Genomic DNA, 16451 nt, shown 5'->3' with positions numbered 1-16451 from the left:
TGCTGAAAGAGCATCTTCTGGGCAAGTCGGAATTTAAAAGCTTTCTGCTACCATGGTGCATTTTTAGTTATTGACAATGGAGTAACAAGAAAAGTATATTGCTCTTGGTCAGTTTTTTTTCCTGATCATCTGGTGCCATCTTGTCTACAAAAAAAGCTACTGCATATTCCTTGGATTTATTTGTTTGCAATGTTTAACTGAAGATGCTACTGTTTATGGAGAAATTCTTTGTCATGCTGCTGGTGCTACAAAAAGAGGAGAAAGAGGACCTCTTGCATAAAAACACGGGAAAAAAGCAAGCCAAGACCGTTGTGGTTTGATTTTTCTTATGCTAGATAAGTTTACACCCTCGTCTTTCAAATAAGTATGCTGACTGCTCTTTTTTGTTGCTCTGTACTTTCCCCCAATCCCTTGAGGCCTAGTCAAGATCCACCAACTATACCAAATAGTGGGAAGCCCACAAGCAAAGAAGCAACTGAAACCTTCTTCCTTCTCCTTCTGATAGTGGCAGTGCCTCCCAGAGGAGGAAGTGCATCTGATTCTTGCATCTGAGAGCTGTAGTCTCAGTTTACAACCTAGGACTTGCTTGTTGTCAGTTGCCTAGCCCTAACCCAAATCTATTATGAAGTTTTTAGAAAACATTTTGGGGGAGTAAATATATAAGCACATTGTCAGAAATAACTTATTTGCCTCTCTAAAAGAAAATATTCTATAATGTATTTTTACCGTAGGGCTGGGGAAGAAGCTTTGGAAAAGCACAAGAAAAATGGTTAACTTCCACGTTTTCCCAGATTTTTTCCAGACCTTCACAGCTCTACTCCTGATGGCTATTTGTTATATTTATGTAAGCATTCAAAGAGGGATGAGAAAGACAAGAAGCTCAAAAAACAACAGAATGTCAAATATACTAAATAAATCAAAGGGATACCAGATCACACACTTTATTTGGAGCAAGAAGGAAGAGAGGGGGCTCCCTCCCCTTAAGGATATGACTAGAAAGTCTTGGACCCCTTACAAAAATCTAATTAAAATAATCTGAAAGTAGAGATCGTATTGCACCAGAACAAATGCAGAGAAATGGACACTCCCCAGCTGTACAGCAGCACTCACTCTGTTAAGCTGCAGTGGCATTTTTCAAATTGTTCGAAAAAAGGAAGCTTCACACACGTACACACCCTATAGAATGGCTTAAACTGGAATTCAGCTAGATTTACTCCCTGCCCTAGGAATTCTTGCTCTGTACCAGGAGGAGAGCCACGCAGAATAAGAGAAGGAGGGCCAGAAGCTGCTGGAAAAGCTCTCAGCCTCAGCTGCTCTTACAGATCCAGTTGCTATAAATACCAATCCTGCAGCTGGCGTTTCAGAAGGACAACATGCCTGTACATTGCTTTGAGCTGTACCACCACTAAAAGCCCATTTCCATCTGAAGCCTTTATTCTCCCCCTCACACACACACACTCTTATGAGCCCTAATTACGGAAGCTTCTCCACAGAGAAATCAACTGCATGTAGAAAAGTGAAAACAACATTACATACAGAACCACACACACACACATGCACGGTAGCCAGAAGTCACATCTTCACAGCTACACAGGAGGCATGTGAAGCTACTAACTGCACACGAAAGACATTCTTGTCTCCCTTTTTGCAGGGAGAGTAGCATTAAAGTAAGAGAAAACACATGGGCACAGGTTCACCATTGTGATAAAGACTTGATGAAAAACTTGGCCAGCACCCTCCATCAGCTCAAAACAGCTCCTGAAGAGCAGTTGCCCATTCAAAACATGCTTGCTCAGAACACAGTACAACTGTGCTTTATCCAGCTCCATAAGCACGGGGTGCCCAGGTTTGCAAACTGCACCCCTTGGAGCACAGAGGAGGAACAGTGAAGCGCTCTAACAGATACTTGCAGAGCGGTGTTCGCCCCACGCTCCAGACATTCCAGACGCAGAACGTGCTGGCTCACCGCAACCTGCCCCCCTCCAGATGAACCGGGCTACATCTAGATTTGCTGTGGGATTATGGGAGTGACAGTCCAACCATTTAGAAGGCCAGCAGTTTGTGGAAGGATGGGCCGAGTCATCCTCTGTCAATTTCAGCTTCACTGCACTCAATGGTCAGCAAAAGAGGCAAGTCTACAACACTCTTGAACGGAGACCTGAACGCCATACACTTAAACGCCTCCTTTCCTTTTAAAAGCAACAGAAAAAGTTCTTGTTGACTGTGCTCCAGAGCAACTGTACCAGACTTCAGAGATGTCTGGCGCAAACTGAGTCATGAGCTGCTGCTGTATTCTCGTTACTGGAAAGTAACAAGCTGAGAGCCTAACCATCAAGCAAGGCAGAAAGACTGGTTGTTTAGAGAAGCAAGGCTTCCTCTCCTCTGCTCAGGGCAAGATCAAGTGAGTGACCGGATAGCCCCGAATTCAGCAGACACACTTGCTCCAGCGCACTCTCAAAGAAACACTTCTTGCCTCTGTCGTTCTGACTGATTTCCCTTTACCCCATCGTGACCCCGTAACTTGAAAGCATGCGACCAAAACTGAGACACCCGCCAAGGATTCACATCCACAGGAATGAAAAGAAACAAAACAACAAACTAACTCCCAGAGACGCAGAATTGGGCTCTGTTTGGTTTTGCTTTTAATTGGCATTGAGGGAATTAAGTAGGAGTGGGTTTTCAACCCCCCAGTATCTTGCAATCATCAAAAACATCAACAGATGTGATCAAGTAGCTGGAGAATTCTGGGAGCTTCAGTCCAACATATAGAGGCCATCCAATTCAGGAAAGCTACCTACTCTTGCTTAAGGAAAATTATCCTGAATAATTTCCACGGCACGGGTACGTGCGCATGTTCAGTTAAATGCTAGCTTGGTCCACCTTGCATATTCAAGACAACAGTATGCCACTGCTTACACTCATATTTCTCCAAATAAAACGTCAATTGAGTTCAGTTATTAAGGATCAGACTCTAATGCTGAAATGATCAGCAAAAGCACAGCAAAAGGCAAAAATGTTGCATTTCCTGCTGCCACTGAACTGGAGAAGATAAAGAAGGCACATCAGAATTAAAGCTAGAAGCAGGGTGATTATTTTTCTGAATGAATCTCCCTACTTCCTCTAGACACTCGCTTTATCCAAGAGAAGACGTGAAATGTTGATATTTGAAGCACTGTGCTTATGGGATTGCTGGCTTGAACATGACTAAATTAGGTCGTCTTCCTTTCTGTCCCACAGGGGCTAGAAGAAGCAAGCTGCCATCTGAAATTTCTTTCTTCTGTTTTGGTGGCCTCAGCCCAAACCTGCACTGAAAATTGCTACTGACTTGGGGGGGGGGGGGGGGGGGGGGAGTTCTGCCAGTAATTCAGAGGCAATTATTCCCATGAGAGATATCGCCAGTTACACACAAAGGCAGAAAATTGTGAGAGATCACTGTCACCAAGACAAGCATTTAATATAGTTATTTTCAAAGTAGAAAGTATGAAATGTGGTATTATTTGTCTCTGTTGTACTAAAATAACTGTATTGATGCTCATGTTAATTTGCTGTGTATTATGAACTTTATTACTGAACTGCTTAGCATTATATCTTAATTGGTTTGGGACCCATTCTTCTGCAAAGCTGACATACAATATATTGAATTGCACATGGAGTTACTAACACGCCAACAGCCTAAAGGGAAAAAGAGGCCCTACTGCCTGATGGTTGCCACAGCTGATTAGGCATTTAGAAGCCTGACCGATTACAGGTATCAGTTTGACATCAGGTTACTGTAATACGCTTTACATGACAGTTTAACACCTCTTCCTGCCAGGTTAATTCACCAGGCCAGGGCTGTGTGAGCTTCCATAGCTCCCACTGGGTATAATGCAACGACATAGCTTTGACTTTCAACAGCCCCAAACAGCCTGAAACCAGAAGGGTATTGCAGAACCACCAGGCTCCATCCAAACTCTTCCACTTGACAACAGATGCCCATATGTTCTTTGGTGTAGCTACTAAGGACAGGGTCTTTTTGGTGGTGGTGCAGATTCATCATTTTCTGTAGCTATCTGAATTACTTGGCTATAGGAAACTACCTTATACCAAGTATGTATAGTCCAGTATTGTCTACTAAAGCCTTCTCTAACCTGGTGCCCTCTGCATTTACTGGACTGCAGGCGGCGCAGTGGTTTAAACCGCTGTGCTGGTTGATCGAAAGGTTGCCAGTTCAAATGTGCACAACGGGGTGAGTTCCCATTGCTCCATCCCAGCTCCTGCCAACCTTGCAGTTCGAAAGCATGCAAATGCAAGTAGATAAAAAGGTGCCACTTCGGTGGGCAGGTAACAGCGTTCTGTGCACTTTGGTGTTTAGTCATGCTGGCCACAAGACCACAGAGACCGTCTGTGGACAAACGCTGGCTCCTTCGGCCAGGAAACGGAGATGAGCACCGCCCCCTAGAGTCAGGCGTGACTGGACTTCACGTCAAGGGGAAACCTTTACCTTTACATTCCCCATAGCCCCAGTCAATGTGGATATTATGTCAGCTGCAAATAATGGGACCTGTAGTCCAACACACCTGGAGGGCAAGCGCCAGATGGGCAAGGGCTGCCTTCCTGGCAAGGGCTCCCTAGGACCTCAGGCAGAAAAAAGCAGGGTTTCTAATCACCCAAACACACAACCATCACCAGGCTCTTTTTAGCTAGAGGTATCAGAGACTTTCTACATGCAAAGAACATGCTCCGTAACTAGTGTACGGTCCTTATTTGAAGATGAATAATCAAACAGGGAACAGAAAGAGAACTGATATTCCAATCCCTACAGCCGTTCCAGAGCTCACAATGTACTCTAGTCTTCATAGCTTCCTAAACTGTCTTCTGTTGCACACAACATCTGCGGCTTCAGACAGAAAGGGTCATTTCACTGTTTAAGCAATGAGAGAATAGATCACCCCATCTCATTGCTTAATTAAAAATGATCCAGTAACCTCAAAACCAACACAAGTGAAAAGCCTGCACTGCATCCAAAGAGATCCCTCTGGAAAGTAAATCAAAATCCATCTTTTTTTTTTCTTAAAACAAAGGGAATTTTGCTGTTAAAAAGGAATATATTTCATTTTGGTTTTACAGGATTTCAAGAAACCAAACCAGTTTGCAATTTTTAAAGAAGGTGTTAAACGCTTGTGTGATTTATGCATGTTACCACAGTTGAGAAGTTAATTCACTATACTTTTTCAAATCTTAACAATGGCAGACTTCTGCAATTATAATGCAGTGGGGTTCCCTGACAACAGAATGGACTGGATGTGCTACTATATTTCAATAACTGCTGCAGGGAACCCCCAACTTTTGAAGGAATTTATGCTGAATGGAGGAGGCATCCCATTCATGTGGCCACAGGGCTACTGCTGCATGGCACCCTACTGTTATTTCTCCTTCTCCTTTATTTTCCAGTCTCAACTTCATACTTAGAACGAACTGCAGACATCATATTTCTGTAAAATGCATCTTCACTAAGACTAAAAACTCGCTTCTTACAAGAGTCAAATATAGAGGCTCCCCCAGGACAGCCTCCTCCAGAAGCAGCAGCTCCTCCTCCACCGCCACCTTCGTATAATTGCATATTCATTTCTGGATTCTGCTTTTGGAAAAGGACGAACACAAAAGAGCTCAGTGCTGAATGGCTGCTCTGGAAGTCCCCAGTTCTGGGGTATTTTCATGACTTAGGATCAACTTATTAGATATATTTTAAGGTTGCAATCCTAGGCAGACAAATCCAGACGTGCACCCCATTAAACTTACTTCCAAGTAAGCCTCCACAGGTTTGCACTGTTTTATATATTGCATCACTAAGATTTCCCCCCCTGTGCCTACTGTGCGTCATAATAAAGAGTCCACATCCATCCCTTCCGTGATTAATGCATATCTGCAATACAAAGAACAGCTGCTGTATGGCAAAAAGGGACCAGTGTGCAAACGGAAAGCTTAATTGGATGACCTTTGCGGGAGGGAATCACACTCAAAGTCCTGGGGAGGCATTAGGGGAGAGGGAGGTACGGAGAATTGCTTCAACTACCGGGGTTACTTCTCAGTGAGCCGGGAAACAGGCCGAAAACACTAAAATGAATTTAAGAAGCAACTGCTCGTGTGAGGAGCTTTCCAGCTGCGGTCATATGACTGAGCAGCATTCCCTTCTAATTGGCTCAGGTTGTTCTGGTGCATGTCAGAACAGCCTCAAGTTGAATCACTAGAACGCTGTCCTTCGTGCGTGGCTATCCCAGGACCTTCTTCCAAACTGCTTTCCAAAGAGGAAGCAAACCCCTCTAAAGTGGACAGGAGCGGACTGGACTGGGAGGCAACCGGCCCGATTCCAGCAGCAACCCATCCTTCACTGAGTCACATCTGCTGTCAGCTCAGGTCGCCATGCTGGCAGCTCAGCCTCACTGCCAACACAACAATGCAGTCACAGCACATGTGATTCAGTAAGGCTGCGGGATTTTACTGCAAAAAAGAAATCCAGTATGATAAAGGCGAAAGTCACGTGCTCTTAAATATACCGCCTGCGCAGATTCTGATGGTCACTGGACATGAAAATATGCGGATTAAAGAGGCTGGCTACTTTAGAGAAGCAGTTTCTATAGCATATTAAGAATGGCTTTATAAAAAAGCAGCACCACCCCCTTTCAGGCAGCACAAAGGCAAACCATGGCCTTGGCAGCCCCCAATTACTTAAATCCAAGCATATTTGTCAGAGGAGGCAACTTCCTGTCTTGGCCAAGAGCCAAAGCCTCCTGCTTTTCTAAGTGGTGGCATGTCCACAACAATGCACTGGAAGACAATGCAACCTGCCGCAGGATTGCCGAGATGTTATTACTAGGCCAAACAAGTCATCTGCTGAATCTGACTCTTATTTGTTGGGAAAGAGTTTCTAGATTTTGCAGCACTTCGTTTCTTACCCCACTACCTGGAAAAAGCAGGAAAGATTTTTTGTTCAAACAGTGTTTGTATTTCTCTCTCTACGTGAGAAATTTACAAACATTGGGAATTTGGTTAAGCTGACACTCACCTGGAAACAGTTGCTTGTCTGCACTGGCTTATCTCAGTACAGTTGTGTGAATCAAACAATGCAAACCAATAGACAGGACCTGTTCAACCATTGAGATTTTTGTGGCGTGGCCAACTGGGGTTGGGCTCCAGCCTTGCATCTCTTCAAGGAAAGGAGTTCAACTAGATTGTTAACACATCACAACTGCAACCATCCAAGGAAGAGATGGGAACCATTCACTCGGGTCCACCCCAAGATGCTGGACTTCCTGACATGCTTAAAAGCAGGACTCATTCTAAGAAATCCATCCATCTACTCCTTGCCTGCTATTTTCCAATAATCAGATGATACTCCCGGGATACCATCTCCTGTTCTGCAGCCTAGTGATGATGCACATCAGGCCTCACCTAACCTGGTGGATTACAGCTCTGAGCATTCATGCCAGCAGGGACAGACAGAAGCTAAAGTCCAACACACAGAGGAAGGCAGGATGCGCTCCAACGGAGCAAAGCTCAGGGAACCCAGGTACCATCTAGATGCCAGGAAGCACTTCCGGACAGTTAGGACCCCGAGGGTGTGGAATGGGAGGTGGTTGAGGCCCCATTGGTGAGGGTGTTCCAAGATAGGCTGGATATGCACATGGTGGGCATGTCGTGAGCAGAGCGGGCAGAGCCAGGGGTCAGACTAGATGGCCTGGAAGACCCCTTCTCACTGGCTCTGCTTCTATGTTTCTATATCTGCAGGGCATCATTTAGGGAAGGCTCCTGTAACCCATTTCACATAGTGGTCAAAATCAACTGAGGAAAGACTGGAATAGGAGATATAGTGGCAATATTTATACAATAAAAACAGGTCAAGGTTATAAGTTATAGACTGCTTTTTTCAGTGCATTATTTTATACCTTCCTCATTAGTTCATCTCAGGGAAAATGGCATGAAATGGAGGCATTGTTGTTACTACTGCTGTAAAAAAAATCCATAATGAACTGAAAATCAGTGTGTGAAAATAGTCCCAAACAAAAGCAGCGTCCCCCTCCATTTCCTTTTCTACCATGTGATTCCATTTACTTCTTTTCATGACATCCACTTTTCTGTGCATTCTTGGCTTATGTCCCAACTAACACCATACTAGACGCATCCACCCACAGACAACAAAGACCCCAGAGTATCTCTAAAGCTATTTTCCCACAGATATTAATGATTCAAGCAACTTACACTCAACCACCTGCCATTTCAATTTGCTTTTGTCTGTCCGGATACTCTCACCAAAAGGCTACAGATCAGAATATTCCCAGAAAAAGGAATCCAACAGAAAAATGTAAAAGATGCCTTTCCTGGCTGAAGAGGCCTCAACTCAGTCCTCATCAGAGTTTTCTTTGCAAACCATATGCTTTGAAAACTACTGTTAAGAAAACAGCAAGGCTACACTATCAGCAGACCCAGCCTCAGCATCACGTGTGAAGAAAAGGATGGTGAACAGACCAAATAGAAAACCTGCACCACATTTTAAGAAGGATACAGACAAACCAGAATAGGTTTGGACCCAACAGGGCTTGCTTCCCTGATCTGGGCAAGATCTCCATTTTTTAAAGAAAGCCGCCTTCCCTCTAACAGCTACCTTGACTCTACTTGCTCAGTGCTTAGATGGCAGCACTAAATCTAGTGGCTTAAGTTTGTGATAGATTTCAGATGAAGATGAGGAAATATTTCTTAACAGTCAGAACAGGTCAAGAATAGAACAAATTCTTGAGAGGGACGGCAGACTTCCTTGCTGGAGCTCTTGAAGCCAAGTTTTGGGAAATTCTAGTTCTGGACTGCCTGCATCAAGCATTAGAGTACAATTATGTATTTACTGAAACAACTCATCTACTACATGGGGCCATAAGTGATTAACATGTGAAAAACAAAAGATACAATATAAAATCCAAATTAAAAATTAAAATGTTAGAAATAGAAGACGAACAAAACACAGAACAATGCAATTACACACCAGTGAAAACCTGAACTCAAGTGTCTTAAGTTCCTTCTGTCAGACTACAAATAGGAGATCATTCCGGAAGAAAGACCCCCTCACATGCTGTTCATTGATGATTTGCTGTCATTTGCAGGACAACTAACAAGACCTCAGATGTTGAGATTTTTATCTGGGGGGGTGGGGGAATGATTTGCCTACCCCCATCCTACAAAGTCTATAAGCTGTTGAGTCACAAGAGGAGCACCAAGACATTTCAAACTGTAGGAAGCATTCTAGGAGCCAAAGAAGGGGACCAGGAGCCACAGGTTGGCCAGTCTTGTTCTCAAGGACAGAAACACACACACAAAGAAACACCCCTCCCAAGGCATCAGCCACTTCCAAAGAGGAACTGGCACAGAAATCAGCTTACAATGCTGCAGACTGTAAGGAAGTACCCAAACTGCATGTTTCAACTCATCAGCAGCTGACAACAAATCAGCAAACAAGATAGATGGAATACACTGCCTTCTGAAGTAAAAGGCAAAACAAATGTAAAAATGTCACAAGACTCATGAAAAAAATAAAAATGGGCTTCTTTAATGAATTGCCAATGACATCATCTAGATAATTATAGTTTATCGAGCTTCACAGTGTGGAAAGCACTTCATTACAAGATCACCATGCCCAACTTACTGGTTGAGTTGCCTTGCATTTGGATGATGCATTTGGACTCTTTGCTGGTCTCTCGGGAATTAAAGGGTCTAACCCGGACAGCCACCTTGACAGAAGCTCCGGACATTTTGATGGCTTCTTGTGCGTACTCCAGAAATTACGGTTGAGGGACCTTCCACAGTTTTTTCTCCTGGAGTTATCTTTCAAAAGTGGGAGAGAAAGAGAGAGAGAGAGATTTAGTTGATCTTAAAGTACATTCCAGACAAACTGATGGCCGTTAGCTGAATGCCTAAACAAAGCTCCCCAGGATATTTCCCTCCAGATATGCTCCAGTACAACTTCCAGTATCCTGCAGCCAGCCATGCTGACTGGGGGATGCTGGACATTGTGGTCCAACAGATCTGGAGGGTCCTGGCTTGGAGAATGTGAACATATACACAAATTAATTTTGTTTAGTTTCAAAGAGAGCACATACAACCATACTACCCAGACAGCTAAACCAATCATTGTCAAATAATAGCCTTGAAAAGGGACATAATTTCCAGCCGCAGAAAAAAAAAATGAAGCCTGTATTACTGATACCGCTCATGACTCAGAGAGCTTAAAACGGATAGCAGTTCTTTGTGCCGTTTGTTCATTTTACTGGTCCATGTGAAAAGCTTTAAAAGAACCACACACACCCCCAGGGATCTCCACAGTTCATGTAGTAAATAAAGAGCCTGCATGATGGCTTTGCATTGCCAAGTCACCTTAAGAAAAACCACCACCCCCTCCCTGATTCCACAGAGAGACTCAGCTATCCAAGTCGATTTCTGCTTCAGCAGCTTTCTACCCCTTTGTAGGTACCTAGAAATCCCAGATTGCAGAGTTCAGTTTCCAAATAGCCAGAGTGAAAATCCATTTTAACTTGGACAGATAACAGAATATATTGTGGGCAAGAAGTAGAACGTATCTCAGAACAAATATGTTTGAGAGGAGCAGATCTTGAACTGTTAATTGGCATGTTAAAAGATAGAAAAGAACATTTAGCACCTCAATCCCAGTTTTTATTGACTCATTATATTTACTGACAAATTTACTCATTTTCTAATGGGTCAGATTCCTTATTTTAAAAAACAGATTGCTGCTTGTTTCTTTGTGTTAAAAGCAGGCTGTACAAAAAGAACTAAAACAGGATGAAACCACCCACAATTTCTAGCCACTGCACTAACACCACAGGCAATCTAATCAAAATAGTCTGGGATTTTGCACTGGCAGCAGCCTGATGGAATGAACAGAGCGATCAACCTTATTTTTATGAACATTCAACTGTGCTCTCCATTTTGAATTGCTGCCTTTGTCCTATCAGCCTTCCCCCAATATGGTAGCCTCAAGATGTGTTAGACCACCATTGCTGGTGGAATGTTTGGGGTGATTCAGGGGCTACTACAGTACAGGGTACAGAGGAAGCACTTAGCAGACCACTGTAATTAATTTAGTTAGATTAGTTCCATCTTTGCCTAGCTAGAGGCAGGCTAAAAAGACTTGTGCTCTGGCTGGTTCTGATTATTTTCTATTATTGCTTATTACTATTATTAACAGCTGCCCTTTTCAACCTTTTAATTGATTGCCTTGCTATGTATTATTGCTTTTTTAGAAGACAGTAACACCTTGGGGATTGAAGGAAATTAATAAATATTTTAAATGACCTGAGAGAAACACAGACTAACCCTGGGCAGCAATAACACAGCCTAGACCCCATACATGGCACGTTTTGCAGCCACCAGCTGGATAGGGAACCAGTCAGTTTCTCCTGCCTGCACCAACTCTGCCAGATGAAACTTTTCACATGAGAGAAAAGAAATCGCAGGAACAAATCCGTCCCTTCACCGAAAGGACTAGTTTCTGTCAAGAAGTCTTCAAAAGCTCTGATCTCTATTACCATGATCACCTTCTTTTACACAAGGACCTATTTTTAAATGGGGAAAGCAGACTGCATCAAAGATGCGGTTTTGTCACTGCACCACTGGCATGAGGCTGCAACTCACAGTGAAAGAAAAGGAAGCAAATGTGGGTGCTTGGCCACGTTCTGACATAGCCTTGGCCAACCTGGCATTCCGCGGAAGTGACGGACTGCAATGCCAATCATCGCCAGCAGCATGACCGAGCTGTCTAGGGATGATGGGGGCTGGAGTCAAACATATTCAGAGGGCCCCACATCGGCAATGAGTGTTTAGTAATGCAGTTAATTAGAAAATCTTGTTTCCCACAGCAATTACACTGTTAAGATGCAAGCCCTATTGTTCCATCCGCAAGCCAAGAGGAGCCAAGACTGCTCCCTAACTTGTCCTTCCTCATGCCACAGCGAAAGAAGAATGAGATGTCTAGAGTAAAGGCTTCACAGGAACATAGGAAGTTGCCTTATACTGAGTCACAGCACTGGCCATCTAGAACAGTATTGTTAATGAAGACGGGCAGCTGCTCCCCCTGTTTCAGGCAGGGTCCTTCCCTAGCCCGGCCCTAAGATGGCAGGGACTGAACCAGAGACCTTCTACATGGGCTCTGCTGCTGAGTCTTGGCCCTAATCCATAGCCTGTAAATGTGCATGTAACTTTGGGGGCACAATCTGTGGACCTCCAGATTCTGACCTCCAGTTTTCCTAATTCATCACTAGCCAGGGCTAGGACTGATAGGAAAGGTAGCCCAAAGCATATGGAGAGCCGACAAGCTGACATAAATGACTCCAACTCTATGCAACAGCTAATAGCTCAGAGTATGTAAAACAAGTGTTACAACATTACGAACCAGAAGATGAAGACAAAAGTATCCAAATTCTAATGCTACCAAACAAGCTTTCTCCAATATTTTATCATTGATTCTGCTGCCATAGAATATAAGTAAAAGCACTTTGGATAATGGAACTGAAAGCTTCTAGTTATATAAGAGAAAGTTGTGTTGAATACTTTTGAATGCTTCACTTAAGTGGTCTTCTGCAATTTCTTACAGCACACGGGCAAAGCGTTCCTCATCCTCATCTGTGAGGCAAGGAACACAGATTCAGCCTCCTGGTCCATTAACAAATACCATCTCCTACCTGAGAGAATGAGCTACACTAATAATATCACACACCACACATCTTCCTTCAATTAAGAGCAAAAGAGCAGAAGACCATGCATATCCCACAGGATGACAGATACCAGCAGCTGCGTGAGCAAAGCAATTTCATTTACGGATTCCCTAAGCACCATAGTTGCTCAACTGTTCTTTCTCCATACTTTCCACCTTTACATTGAGACACAGACATATATAGCAGACCTTATGCATACTGGCAAGGGAGGTAGGCCTTTCGAACGTAAATTTCATTGAACTTTCATGTTCTCCTCCATCATATAATTTAGGTGCCACGTTCCTTCATATTCTCAGGTATATGCTATCGCATCAAAATACTAAACACATTTCAGAATAAGGAACATGCAAAATTACAGAACAGTCGTCAACAAAACTCTATTTAGCTTTAAAGGAAGGACGTTTTACTGCTAAAATGTCAAATTTAGGTGAGGACACAGTCTAGTACTCTAGTATGGCTTCAAAATGTGTATTTTACTAAAACATTCGGCATGAACATTTCTCTACTGCATTCTTACAAGCAAGCCTTTCTTAGCAAGTGTATGTATTTTCACGCTGCAGATGACAAAACCAAGAAAAATGGAGGAGGCTGCTGAACAAAGTGTTCCACAGAATTGTCAGGAAAACAAAAAGGATTCCAAAAGAAGGGAGACTGTCCGCCTAAAAGACAACATGCAAGACTAGACATTTTGATTTCTTTTAAATAGTCCTCCTTCCACAAGTTTACAGCTTCCAGCCAAGTCATGCTAACTGCAGATGCAACTTTACAAGTCGTAAGAATGAGCTCCCCCCCAGCACCTGCAATTAAAGGCAAACCAGGTGATGTGGACACTGGAGAACTGCCATCGGGCAGACCAGACAAGCCACTGGGCCTGGTCTTGGACAGCTTCCAGTGCTCCTGTTCATAAGCAGAGACACAGAGGACCACTGCATCTCTTGTGGAAGAAAGCCACAATGCACGTCCGCTCCCCGAAACAAGCAAGGAACCCAAAACACCTGCATTCAGATTCATATATTAGAAAGTATATACCAGCCTTCCCGCAGACTGCATCCCTAATCAAGCTGACTGGGGCTAAGGGGAGCTGAAGCCCAAAGGGGGAGGGCTGCAAATCTGGGGAACATACCTTCTAACACAGAAACTAACCACAGCAACACTCCGTCCTGGTCATGAGCCACCATGGGAGGCCAAAACCGTGCAAAGACAGAGACAGACCAGCCTTTCCCCCGTGCTGCTCCCTGCTTCAATGCGTGGCATTTTTCTCCCTCTCAGGTCTGTAACACTGGAGCTTAGAGTCACTCAAGCAGCAGCAGTGGGTTCAAGACTTGCAAGAGGCTCCTGTGCAGCACATCCTAGGGGAGGTGCTACCACCGGATGTAGCGCTCACCATGGTATCTCAGCGAGGATACACATGAATACCACACGCTGCAGATGGCAACACGGGGTGGGGGCCACAAGGGCTACTGTCCCCGAGCCGTCACAAATGCCTCCGACGAGCCGCTCTCAGAAACAGAGTGCAGGATCAGAATGCATGCAGCCCACAAAATTGCACTGAGGAGAGCACTACAGCTACCCCCAGTCGCCATCAGACTTTGCAGCTCTTTCATATTCTGGGTGTTGACTATGAGTTGGCCTTCCCAATCTGCACATTAGATGTATTGGGCCACACCTTCCAGCATCCTTCAGTTACTTAACCTTCTGAACATTGTCCATACTAGTCTATAGTAAGAAGATGTTACATACTGGTAGTAACAGAACAACAGGCATGACAGTAGACCTAACTTAAGCCAGAGTTTACAACTGTAAATAACTACTCACTAGGTCACCTGTGATGAATAGGAATTTAATCTAAAAGTCCAGGCAAGGATTTTTTAAAAAATACAAGTAAGTTTGTTCTCCTCTACAAGTGACTAGCAAATGCACGCAATCAAAGAAACAATACTGATGATTCATTATAAAGCTGGCAAAACAGTACAATAAAGCTGCTGAATTAGCATTCATATACATGTTGCAGAAGATATAATTTAGGAGCCCTGCATTTAGACGTTTGTCTATAGCACTGACAGTGTCATTTTGGGCTATTTGAATACCACACAAAATCTGTTGTGTAGCCTAAGAAGCTGCCTTTTTAAAAGACAATTTTCTAGTCCTCCTGATTACAGCACAGCATGTAAATAGTGACAATAGGTAGGACAAGACCAAGCAATGGAAAAATCCCCCAGCCTCTTTCCTTCGGAATACAACTAGGAGAGAGAAAACCAGGAGAGATGATAAAAACTTTACTGCTGGTTCACAGAAGCACTTAGCGTTTTTTCAGCCTTCATCAGTTGAAAACTGAGAAATCTGGCATACATGTAGCAGAGTTTCCAGTTCCTACACACATCCCTAAACCTGTGCAAAATTATTATTATTCTGCCCAAGCTCCAATTCTGGTTTGCTGGGTGGCGAAGGTCTATGGTTCATACCCTCCGCTATCTGTACCATGTCTTCCATCCTAACTCCTTATCTGACAAATACAAATTATCTAGGAGGAAATTAATCTTGAGTAATACAAGGCACATGTTTGAGATTTTATAATGTGTCCTGGGTGTTTTCCTAGCACAGGATCCCACACGCAACTATCAGAGACTCCACAAGGCAGAGTGATACATTCAGAGCAAACCCAAGAATTCTGGAGGGCCTCATAAAATAAACTGAAGACACCCATGCTGACTTTTTAATTATCATTTCACTACTAAGCACAGGAATCCCAATCACTGCACTATGACTAAGATGACAACACAGACAGGCATGGGGTGAATATCTGTGAGCCTGGGGACTGGAGAGAGCATAATTTTAGGGACTCCATCAAGGGATCAAACAGGCAGTTTGAACTCTCTTAATAAGGATTGCTAAACGTTAAAATTTAAATGAAATGAGTGGAACAAGTACATGAACACTATCAGATTACGCTTGTTGTGAATCTGTATTTTTAATGCTTATACTGACTGCTATGAAAGCCTGAGAGGGAGCTATCCTAGATGTGTCTACTCAGAAGTAAGTCTCACCAAGTTCAATAAGGTTTCCTCCAGAGAAGGTGTGAACTGGACTTGACCTTTAAATAACTCCCATCATCCATTTCTATAATGCTAAATGTATACAAAGCACTTTGCATAAAAAATTCCGAGCAGTCACCACAAGCTAGGTTAACGTATCTAGTAGAACATGGAGGAAAGGAGCAGGGAGCCAGAGCAAATAGGGCAAGACTTAAATGTTTTGATCCAAACAATGAAACATCAGTTTTCACGATACATTAAAAAAAAAAACCTAAGGAAGTGCACAGGGCACAGCGAGATGCCTCACACCACATCTAAAAACCCCACCCTAGGAAATTCACTGTACGTAGGAGTTACAGAGCATACGATAGGAAAATGCAAGCAGGCAATAGCAAAAAGAGGATTCCAAGATCCCTGGTCAGCATTTGCATTAAGCCACGGATTCCAAGTCAGCCGTTTTCAGGCTTCTGCCCCATCCCCGACTAAGCTCCTGGAGGACTGTCAGATTATCATTCCAATATGGCTGCCCGGGTAATTGTGCTGTGCTGGATACAGAGGAAGCGGGAGAGAACATACCAAAGCCGAATGGGAACTCTCTGGGAAGGTGAAGAGGCCTAAAGTGAGAGGGAGGGGAACAAAAACACAGAGCTTTCTGCTGTCCTCA

The 16451-nt window shown here is 43.6% G+C and overlaps 1 protein-coding gene across 7 annotated transcripts in view; it reads right to left on the bottom strand.

Moving 5' to 3' along the window:
• Nucleotides 1-16451, bottom strand: part of KIF1B (kinesin family member 1B) — a 121698-nt gene that overhangs the window by 103032 nt on the left and 2215 nt on the right. For all 7 annotated transcript variants that reach the window (XM_044445348.1, XM_044445350.1, XM_044445349.1 and 4 more), the window contains exon 2: nt 9671-9849. In XM_044445348.1, coding sequence (XP_044301283.1) covers nt 9671-9776 — 106 coding nt within the window. In that variant the 5' untranslated portion in view covers nt 9777-9849. The remainder of the gene's footprint in view (nt 1-9670; nt 9850-16451) is intronic.

The sequence above is a fragment of the Varanus komodoensis genome, unplaced genomic scaffold (assembly GCF_004798865.1).
Source record: "Varanus komodoensis strain SLA01 unplaced genomic scaffold, ASM479886v1 scaffold48, whole genome shotgun sequence".
Taxonomy (NCBI): Eukaryota; Metazoa; Chordata; class Lepidosauria; order Squamata; family Varanidae; genus Varanus; species Varanus komodoensis.
The sequence above is the reverse complement of the archived record's forward strand: the minus strand, read 5'-3'. Positions and strand labels throughout refer to the sequence as shown.